We start from the raw sequence: 11,683 nt of genomic DNA, 5'->3' as shown, positions 1-11,683 counted from the left end.
ACAAGGAAGGAATTTGAGAGAAAATAGAAGGAAACAATAAGAGAAAATAATAAAGAAGAAGAAATGCACTGTTTTATTATTATTTGATTTATAAGAAATGTTTGTTTTCAACTTTATACCTCTACAGTCTTCAACTATCTTGACTAACTCCCAATTAATTTCAACCAACTAACTAATTAAGCTTAACAACATGAATCACATGTTTAACATGTTCTTTAGTCTTCAAACATTCCACAGTTCTGCAACTGTTACTATCCTTCATTCCAGCTACTGCTATTGTTTCCTTTCATTCCATCATATACATCTTTGATTATAACATGTGTAGAATTTGTAGAATGTAACAATACCCTTCTTTTGAAGAGACTCTTGAAATTCCTAATGAAAGTTTTGCACTTTGTCGCACCTTTACGGCAGAGCGCGACGTTGAGGCGACCCTCCATTCCATGTCAAGTTTTTTTTTTTTTTTTTTTTTTAAGGGAGTCACCACCTAGTATTATGGTCACTAGGAACCCTAACTAGTCTTTCAGAGATTCTAAAACAAGGGTCTAGTTGTGTAAATGAAAGGTATTAACACCCCTAGTATGCCTTATCTAAGGTAAGCTGCTTTGTGTTTAGTTTGCCTTATAATTGCTATGGTGTTGGTGTTTTCTAATGCAATAAGTTTTTCTAGGATATGTTTTGCTATGATGAACAAACTCGGATTGTGGATCACACTCCTAGATATGTCTACAAAGTACCAAGAAGAACCAATGCCAATTTCTTGAAATCTGTGTTTGATTCAAAATAAATTTATTAAGATAGAAATCCAAGGAGATTTCATGTGCTTTAAAAGCTCATTTTCCCCTTAATATTTCAAGAGTTTGTGACTCGTAAATCGCAAGGAGGGACAAAAATTTAGAAATCTAAGGAAATTCAGGGCGCTTTAAGAGCCTATTTTTACCTTAGTGTTTTATACTTTCATGGCTCATAAACCGTGCAGTAAAAAATTAAAATGCTCTCAACTATAATCAAGGTTTCTTTCAAGGATGTGTGATGATTTATTATTCCTAAAAAATTATTTTGGATATTTACCACTTAGAGTTTCTTTATCAAAATATTCACAGTGAATAATAACAAGTTATTCCCAATAATATTTTGGATATTCATCCATTTGGGATTTTTTTATCCAAATATTACGGTAAATAATAGATGAATTCTCCTCGAAAATAAGATTTTTTTATTTTTTGAAATATTGGTCAATACCCTTTGGAATTTTACAAACATGTTGTAAAATTCAGAAATGCAAGAAAATAAATTTTGTTGTGTTTAAGAAATCCATGCGAAAACACATTTTCGAAGCTTTGGTGTTTTTTTTTATATAAAAGGAACGTTTAAAATATGTTAGGATATTGGTCGTATGTATGAAAACATTTTTTTTGATATATATGTATATTTGTCACATTGTGTTGAAAACCGAGTATTCTAAATATGAGATTGATAATTTTTTACAACATAAAAAAATTTCAGACCTTGAAATAAAATATATATATAGGTATAGCTTAATGATAGGTGGCGAGTTACTGTTCAAGTTAATTATATTTCACTTGAACAGTAACACATGCAACCAAGAAATGCATGCAGAATGATCTATACAATTCTTACATTTGATAAAAAAAAAAGAAGAAGAAAGAAATGCATGCAGAAACTGAATAACAAACTTGGAGAAAATGAAGGAGTTGCAGCGATGTTAAAGGCGTGTTGGCTAGTCTGTTCCAGCTCTTTTCCCTCTGTTCTCTGCTTGCGTTGGTCTCCTACGTTCAGCTTTGTGTCTTTGTCCCTTTCTCTCTACTGGTTTTAGCTTCGGTTCTCTTCTTTTCTGTAGATCTTGTTGTAGGGAATGGGGCAGAGATCAAAAGGCAGTCCCTGCTTGTTTTGGCTTTTGATAATCTTAAGAAAACTTAATCTTTTCCATTTGTTTTCTCTACTTTCTACTATCCGCCTCCTTCCTTTTTGTTTTCCCTTTTCCTTTCTTTCATAGTGATGAAAGGATCAAATAAAGAAAACCTTTGTTCCCCTGTTATCTACACTATCCTCTCTTATGTTTTTTATTGTCTTTCTTTTTCTGTTTTCCCCCCTGCTAGGTCATTAGCGGGGGCTTATATATAGTCTAATATATCTCTATTTAGAAAAGATTCAATGCATTAATTCTAGGATGCAAATCCCTGCTGATTTGAAGTAAAAAGAAATATAAAAAGAAAACTAAAATATTCTAATTCCTATTCTGATTTTAGCAATTAGTTTTAGTGACCTAGAGGGTGGTACAACTCCTTTCTTTCCTTCCATAGCTAGGACCATGAGGCACTAGCTGCTCCCTTTGAAATGAGGCAATAAAAACATGTTCTGCAGCTCTCCAATCTAGCAAGAGAAACATGGAAACCAACAGGAAATTTGCAAAGAAAAAAGGAAAGAAATCAGATGGGTAAGGGTGTATGTTGTAGAGTTTTATTTTCCTTATTCGGTGCTGTAGAAATCCCATCATTTATGATGATCCAACCCCCCTCTCTAGCTTCCAATATCCTTCTTCAATTAAATCCCTCATTTTAGCACTTTTCAATTCAGTTCTTGGTCCAAAAAAAAAATCCTTCAAATAAAGCTTGCGAACTTGGGCTAAACCTTCTTGCGACATGATTCTCTACTTTCATATTAGATATTCAAATGAGAATATCTTGAGCTTCTGATATTGAAATCAACCGATTCAAAAGTTCAAATTCATCTACACAACTAGGACTATAACTTTGATGAAGGATTCAAAGTGAGATAAAATCATTTTAGAGAACAAAATCTAACAGTAATATAATTGATCAAAAAAGATCTCCTGATCTAATTCAGAAATTGACAATGCCGAGCATCCTGATATGACTGATAGTATGACCCAAGAAAAAATCAACAAAATTTATGACAGAAATAGAGTCTTTAGTGCAAAACTCGGGTCATGATCCTTCTTACGGCAAAATTCTTTACTTTCACGTTAGATATTCAAACGGGAATATTATGAGCTTTTAATATCAAAATCAAACGATTCGCAAGTCTCAAATTCATCTACACTTATAGAGCTAAAACTTTCTTGAAGGATAAAAAAATGAGATAAATTCGTTTTGAATAACAAAATTGCAACCAAACTTGGCTGGAAACCTTCTCGTGACAGGATTCTATGTTTTCATGCTAGATTTCAAACAGGAATATCTTGAACTTCTGATATCAAAATCAAGCAATTCAAAAGCCCAAATTCATCCATGCGTCCTGGACTACAACTTTGATGAAGGGTTCGAAGTGAGATAAAATCGTTTTAGATAATAGAATCTGGCAGGAATCTGGTTGGTCAAAAAGGTTTTCTTGATCTGAAAACGCCGAGCATCCAAATCTGACTGAGAGTCTGCCTTAAGAACAGTGATCCCTAGGACCCAATAAACGTGTAGGTCAAATTTTTAACATGTCATGAGTGATAGAAAATAGCTAGGAACAAAAAATTAAGTTGTAGGAGAATCAATTATTTTAAAAAATGCAAATTCTGAGGGATTTATATGAAGAGTCCTTATCAGCCTAAGAAAGCTGACGCTTTTGGCAGCAAAAAGGGAGGATAAAAAGAGTAGAAAACGACTCAAACAGGGTTCAAAAAAATATATCTTTCTCCTCTGCTTTTGTCAATTTTCCAGCAAACATGAGTCACACTCCTGCACTTGGTTCAAAAGGGGTACATACCATTTTTAGCACGTGAGGTCTAACAATGAGTAACAACACTCTTTAATCCAATCTCGTGCATTGTTATTCAACAACCTTTTTATTGATTTATTTTTTTCTATCATTTTAAATCAAATTATTTGCTCCTAGTTCAAGATAGACTTTGATACCACCAGTCGTTAAGGTAGTGGCTTAACAATGATTTATTTCCTTTTTTTTTTTTTTTTTCCCATTCTCTTATTCCATATTGTATTTTATTTATGCATCAAATTGCTTAGCATACCTTGTGATGAAAATCAATGCCATTACTAGTTTGGGCAGTCAAGTTAACTTTTTGATGTTAATGTATTTATATTGATGCTTTTACCGATTCCATAGAGACTATTTGAGAGTGTAGTTGCGGTTGTTTTTCAAAGTGCTTTTCACCTAGAAAAATATCAAAGTAATATATATATATATATATATATATATATTTTATTTTTAAAAAATTATTTATTGATATCAGCACATTAAAATGATCTAAAAACACCAAAAAATATTAATTTAAAGTAAAGAAAAAAAAATTTAAAATTTTTTCAAAAACATTTTTATAAATACAAAAACAAATAGGGCCAGTAGTAGTCTAAGTTTGCCACAAATATCTTAGCTAAATATAATAAATTATGAATTAAATCCTCTTAATGATTTTGATCAACTAATTTCGTTTAATAGTACTACTAATCTTTAATAGTAAAAACCAATCCCCACCTAATCTAGAAGAAAATTTCATAAGAAAATTATTTAGTAGTAAATGATGTCCCTTCAATTTCACATCCTTGTCTCCACCTCCCCTTGGAAGCACCTTACCTTTGAAGTTGATTTGCTTGTTTCCACCCCAAGTTTGATGTATAATATAGTTATTAGTAAAAATAATTAAATAAGGGTGTATTAGTTAACTTAATATAAAAAAATAGAGCAATTAAGTAAAAATAAATAGCTGTAGCATCTCAAGTGTTTTAGGGATGTTTAAAAATATTGTAATTATTGCTTTTTTTAATTTTTCTTTTTTATAAATATATTAAAATAATATATTTTTAAATTTTTTAAAATTTATTTTTAATATCAACTCATTAAAATAATTCAAAAACATAAAAAAATAATTTAATTTTTTTTATCACCCTTATCTTATGAGCAAACGCAAACAAGAATGATTCTTGACATTTTCTCTAGAAAATAACGAGAAAAGAAAAGAATAAAAATAAAAATAAAAAAAATAAAGAAAAAGAAACATTCCCTTGTAAGGGAATTAATTAACTGACAAGAATTCGCACAGCACGTACACGTGTGATGATGCATTCTATTTAATCATCACTCCCAGGCAAAGGCAAAGGCAAAGGCCGATGCCACTGAAAAGAAGCAGGGAGCAAGGGACGCCTACAATGTACAAATCAAAGCTTCAAACAGTGTGCCAGCAGAGAGGATGGGAGTTGCCTACCTATAAAGTCACTAAACAAGGACAAGATCACAACTCTCTCTTTTCAGCCACTGTCACTGTCAACGCCACCACCTTTTCCACTCCGTCTCCCTCTTCTTCCTCTAAGAAAGCTCAAAGCGACGCCGCTGAACTCGCCTATAACCACTTCTCCCTCATGTCCCCATCCTCCTCCTCCCTTGCTGGTAATTGAATTCGTAATTTTTTCTCTATTAATGTAATGAAATTACTTCGTAAATTAATGTCTGATTAAGAATCAGTGCTTGCATAATAACATTTGATCATTATAATTTATTCATATTTAGATTAATTAATTATCATTTTCATGTTTGTTTTTGTTAATAGAATGTATTGAATGATTGATTGATGCCTGTAATCATGAAGCTTTTTATAATAAATCATTCTAGTGGTGCCTATGCTTATTTACACTGCATCAAGAAATGAAGAAACTGATGTTATGCTGAAGTTTCTGCAGGCTGTCCGGGTGGAAGCGCTGGGGACAATACTCGTCCGTCTCCCGGAGGGAAATCGGTACAAGATGCAAATCCAACTCCGCTGTCAAATGAAGCCGGGGCAGTTGCCAAGACTGATGAGAGTTTTGGAGGTGAGAGCAAATTTAGTATTGATTTTTTTTTTCTTACAAAATCATTACCGTTTCTTAGTGCTGGAGTGGAGTCAGTTGGATCTGCTTGATACTCATGCATGGCTGCATTCCAAAACGGCAACCATTTGTTATGGAAACAATAGGTTTTCCTCTCTAAATTGACAGGCATGAATGTTTTTAGCTAAATCAGTTGTCTTTATGGCGTCAAAAGATTAACCAACCTCCTTTTAAAAAAAAAACAATGTTCGTATTCATCTTATTTTGTGTATTCAGTTGCCCCTGTTTATTTTGTGCTTTGATGACAAGTCAGTATTTGACACATTCATCTGAATTTTCTCCTGGCTTACAGGTATGCTGCACTTTTTTAAAAACCAGCTGCAAACCTACGCTCAAAAGAGAAATTTCAGTCGACCTGTGTATTCTTGTGAGCGTGCGGGTCCTCCTCATGCTATTCGCTTTAAGTGCAAGGTCACAGTAAATGGACAAACCTATGGGAGTCGGGAATATTTTCCCACATTGAACAAAGCTGAAAATGCAGCTGCAAAAGCTGCATTGATGTCATTGTTGCCAAATGGAGTTGAAGAGGTGAGTTTTCTAAATCAACTCATTGTGGAGATGCAAAAATCTGTTGGTTACGCTTGCAACTTTTGTGTTCGTATCTTTTCGACACATGATTACACTTCTTTATGTAATTTATTGTTTTCTTTTTAGGATGAGTCTGGTTATAAGAATCTTTTACAAGATATGGCTCAGAGAGAAGGTTGTGGTTTGCCAACTTATTGTACAGAGAAATCTGGTGAATCTCATGCGCCTACTTTCATTTCAACAGTGGAGATAAATGGAGTGAGTTTTACTGGAAAAGAAGCAAGAACAAAGAAGCAAGCAGAGATGAGTGCTGCTAAGATTGCATACACAGCTCGAAGACGTTGACTGGTGCTCAATGGGGATGTGGGTTTATGTTATGTATTTGTGCATATACATGGCAGATGTGTGCATGCTTATGACACTATATAACAGTGTACAGGTATTCCAACGTTTTTGACTATCTTAGAGTACGAGTATGTTTGACAGTGTACAGGTATTCCCATGTTTTTGACTATCTTAGACTACGAGTATGTTTGAGTGTGGTAGCGGTTGTTTTTCAAATAATTTTTCATGCCGAAATGCATGTCAATGATGTTTTTTCATTTTTTAAAAATTATTTTTGACATCAGCACATCAAAACGATCCAAAACATACAAATCGTATTAAATTTTAACAAAAAAAAATTGAATTTTTTCGCAAACCGCGTTCCCAAACAATGTCTACAAGTCAGTAAGTCAGGATAGAGAATAACTCAAACTTGCGTCTTCTTGCTATTTGATGATTTGACATGAATAACACCTGCCTCCAAGTATAAGCTTGTTTCTCCCTATAGAATAGGAGATGCATATTGACAATGATAGACATGGAATATAACTCAACAACTAGAGTTCTAATCACAACTTTTTAGAAGATAATTATAATATGCTACACTCCCCCCTCAAGTTGGTGCATGGATATTTTGCATGCCTAACGTGTGTAACACTTGTTGAAAGACTTTACTTGATACTGCCTTGGTGAGAATGTCAGCAAGTTAATCTTGTTGTCAAACATAAGGAACTTCAATTATCTTTGCTTCCAGTTGTTCTTTAATAAAGTGTCTGTCAATCTCCACATGCTTTGTTCGGTTATGCTGAATAGGATTGTGAGCTATGTCACATGCAACTTTGTTATCACAGTATAATTTCATAGGAAATGTTGGTGAAATCTTGAGTTCTTGCAACAAATTTTTAATTTATAGCAGCTCACATACACCTTTAGTCATACCTTTATACTCTGCTTCCGCACTAGATCTAGCGACAACTCCTTGTTTTTTGCTTCGCCATGTAACCACATTTCCCCAAACAAATGTCAAGTATCCTGCAGTAGAACGTCTATCATCAATTGAGCCAGCCCAATATGCATCGGTAGAGCCTTCAATATTCAGAATGTCTCCTTTAGTGAACATAATTCCTTTACCTCAAATATTGTAAGATACGCATTACTGCCTTCTTATGTTCTACACTTGGAGAGTGCATAAATTTGCTAACAACACTAAATAAGTATGCTAAGTCGGGTCAAGTATATGCAAGAAACATCAATCGTCCTACCAGCCTATGATATTGTTCTTTATTTGCAGGAATATGATTTGAGAGTGCACTCAACTTGACATTTTCAGCAGTAGGTGTGTCACTAGGTTTGCAGGCTCGCATGCTAACTTCATTAAACAAATCAATTGTGTATTTTCGTTGTGACAAGAGTATACCATGTCTAGATCTCAAGACCTCAATTCCTAAAAAATACTTTAAAGGTCCAAGATCTTTCATTTCAAATTCTCGAGAGAGATAAGTTTGCAGGGCTTCCTTTTCAATAGAGTCATTTCTTGTCACAATCATATCATCAACATATATAATCAATATTGTAAGCTTCCTTTCCTTATGCTTTATGAATAGAGTGTGGTCAGAACTACTCTGTTGATATCCAAATGCCTTCATTGAGTTTGTAAATCTGCTGAACCAAGTTCTTGGTGATTGCTTTAATCCATACAATGATTTTCATAGTTTACAAACTTGTTTGCTTCCTTCAACTTGTAACTAACATCCTGGAGGCAGCTTTATGTATACTTCTTCTTGGAGATTCCCATGCAGGAATGCATTCTTTACATTAAATTGATGTAGTGGCTAGCCAAAATTTGCAACTAATGATAAAAGAATACGAACTGTGTTTATTTTAGCCATTAGTGCAAAAGTTTCTGCATAATCAATCCCATACGTTTGACTATATCTTTTGGCCACAAGCCGTACTTTAAACCTTTTAATATCACCATCAACTTTGTATTTGACTGAAAAAATCCATCGATGTCCCATAAGTTTTTTTTCCAATAGGTAAGTCAATCACCTCCCATGTTGCATTTCTTTGGAGAGATTTCATTTCGTCATTCATTGCATTTTTCCACCTAGGGTCCTTGATAGCTTCCTGCACACTATTAAGAACATGTACAGTAGACAATTAATTTGCAAATGATTAACATGCCTTTGATAGCCTATGGTAAGATACATAATTATTTAGTGGGTATTTAGGGGTAGAAGTACGAACAGGTTCTTAGCTAACTCTAGGAATTCCTCTTGTGATACGGTTAGGAAGTATGCGGAGTAGAGGTTCAAAGTTTACTTGTGATTCATCAGTTGATGGTGACTCATGAAGAATGGAAGAATCAAGTGGAGATGATTGTTGTTGTAATACACTTGTTTCAGCTATATTAGATTGATCACATGGTTGAAACTCAAGTGTTGTTGGCTCAGTTACTGCATCCATATGTTCTAGTTCTGTTGGTTCCTATTCTGGTGTTTCAGGTTCAGGTAAAGTGTGACTTATGTTCTCAGTTTGATGGCTAAGAAACTTATGTTAAAACTTTCCTCCCCTTTATTTGTAGTCTCTGTTGTAGGAAAGTACATCTGGTGTTCATGGAATTTTACATCCATTGTGACATACAATTTTTGAGTGAGTTGATGGAAACACCGATATCCTTTCTGATGAAGACCATATCCAACAAAGACACATCGGAGAGCACATGGTTGAAGTTTATGGCGAGTATGTTTTGGTATGTGTACAAAAGCAATGCAGCCAAATACTTTTGGGGGCAGGTTTGGTGTAAGTGGTGAGGACAAACTTTGGTTTAATGTATCAAGTGGTGTATGAAAGTCTAAGTTACAGGATGGGATACCGTTTATTATATATGATGTAGTTGTAAGTGACTTGCCCCAATAATGAAGGGGCATATTAGCTTCAAATAGTATGGCTTGAACCATTTCCAAGAGATGTCTATTTTTTTCTTTTTGTAACCCCATTCTGTTGGGGGGAATAAGGGCGTGTAGTTTGATGAATTATGCCTTGACACTATAAGAATTGCTTCATCTCATGATTGACAAACTCCTTGCCATTATCAGTGCACATAACCTGAATTGAAGTTTTATACTGGGTAGCAACCATTGAATAAAATTGTTTAGAAAGTGAGCACATAGCCTACTTGGTTTTCATCAGACATACCCAAGTCATCCAACTATGATCATCTATGAAAGAGACAAACCAACGTGATCCATTCAGAGTTGGAACTTTAGCAAGTCCCCAAACATCGGAGTGTACAAGTGTAAATGGCAAAGGACCTTTATTCAAACTTGGGTGAAAAGGAACACGATGGCTCTTTGCCAATTCACATGTTTCACATTTAAACAATGGTGGAGATGCGTTTAAAAATAATTCAGGAAACAAATGTTTTAAATATCCAAATTTTTTGTGCCACAACCAAATATTAGACGTAGATGTTGAATTGGTAACTGATAATGATTGAGCCAATGCACTTGAGCTAGATGAAGTGAGATCAAGATAATAGAGCCTCCCTTTTTAGTACCATAACCAATCGTCTTCCTTGTTTTGATGTCTTTAAAAACACAATGGTTAGGCCAAAAAATCACAACACAATTCAAAGAAGTTGTAATTTGTGAGACAGATATCAAATTAAAATTAAAGGAAGGAACTTTAAAAACATAGTTCAAATTTAGCTTATTTAAAGAAAATGAACCTTTTCCAAGAACTGTGGCTTGAGTTCCATTTTCTATAAACACAACATATTTTTTAGATGATTTCAATTTAGAGACATAAGAAGTATCAAAGGACATATGATCAGTTGATCCAGAATCAATAATCCTTGCACAAGATCCAACAGGTGTAGGTTTATCAAATGACTTGGTGATTTTGAGGAAATGTGTAATGCAGTAGTAGTAGTATTAGGTGATGACATTTCAGCTATGGTGGTGTAGACAAATGATGTTGCAGGTGAAGTCTTGCTTTTATGTTTTAGAGCCTTAGAAGGATCCCACCATTTAGGATATCCAATCAAGTCATAGTAGTAGCTTTTAATGTGTCCAGTGTCTTCATAATCAGTACAGTATCTAGATGAGCCAGACTGTTTGTTTCCAATGTCAAAGCTACGAGATGTCGCCATGGAACTAGAGTGTCGGACATGTGGTGTGTTTCAACGAGCTAACATGGCCACATAATCAAAAGTAGTTAGGTCACCAGTTAGAAGGATTTGATGATTTGCTTCACGACGAATATATACATATGTGCACTTAAGATCCAGGCTTGGATCCATGCGAAGTTTTTCTGCTTGCACTTGCTCAAATTTAGCATCAAGGCCATTTAAGAAGATATGTATCCTTAATTTTTCAACTGCTTCTTTATACATAATAATATCTTCAGTGTCCCTCATTTTAACTTGTCACGGTAATCAAGTTCTTGAAATATTTCAATAAGCTCACCATAATATGTAAGAAGAGAATGACTGAATTGACAGATAAATAAGGCATGCTGATTGAGAGTGATTTTTGTTTCATCCAATCCATCATAGAATGCTTTAGTAAGAGCACTCCAAATTTCACGAGCAGTACATAGGTGAAGATACCTCTTCATAATCTCTGAGGTCATTGATATGTGTAACCAACCTTTAATTTTTTTTATTTTCGGCATACCACTTGGAGTAAGAGGGGTCTTTTGCATTAGGTCGAGGTGAGTCGCCAATAATATAATCCATTTTTTCACGACCAGCAATCTGTATTTTGATGATTCAGGACTAGGTGTCATAATTGGTTTCGGTGAGTATTATATCAGCATTGAAACCTGAGTTTTTAGTTTGGACATGTATAATAGGAGAGGATGATTCGGTAATCATTGTATTGAGGGTGATTTGATTTAATGAATTTGCATGGATTTTAGAAAACCTGCTCTAATACCTTATAATATTCGGTAATGAGTTTCATGTAATTCATTCATAT

The 11,683-nt window shown here is 34.2% G+C and overlaps 1 protein-coding gene across 2 annotated transcripts; it reads left to right on the top strand.

Annotated features, from left to right (window-relative positions):
* The first annotated feature begins 5,056 nt into the window (after positions 1 to 5,056).
* LOC118027775 (double-stranded RNA-binding protein 4) lies at positions 5,057 to 9,782 on the top strand. Of its 2 annotated transcripts, none has more exons than XM_035031257.2 (4): positions 5,057 to 5,373; positions 5,655 to 5,792; positions 6,142 to 6,377; positions 6,504 to 9,782. In XM_035031257.2, exons 1-4 carry the CDS (start codon positions 5,097 to 5,099, stop codon positions 6,720 to 6,722), a joined length of 870 nt encoding a protein of 289 aa, XP_034887148.1. In that variant the 5' UTR covers positions 5,057 to 5,096; the 3' UTR covers positions 6,723 to 9,782. The 2 variants fall into 2 exon arrangements, with proteins under 2 accessions (XP_034887148.1, XP_034887149.1); XM_035031258.2 differs by having other exon boundaries at positions 5,062 to 5,373; positions 5,664 to 5,792.
* The last annotated feature ends 1,901 nt before the right edge of the window (positions 9,783 to 11,683 follow it).

Source organism: Populus alba, chromosome 19 (genome assembly GCF_005239225.2).
Source record: "Populus alba chromosome 19, ASM523922v2, whole genome shotgun sequence".
NCBI classification, from domain to species: Eukaryota; Viridiplantae; Streptophyta; class Magnoliopsida; order Malpighiales; family Salicaceae; genus Populus; species Populus alba.
The sequence above is the reverse complement of the archived record's forward strand: the minus strand, read 5'-3'. Positions and strand labels throughout refer to the sequence as shown.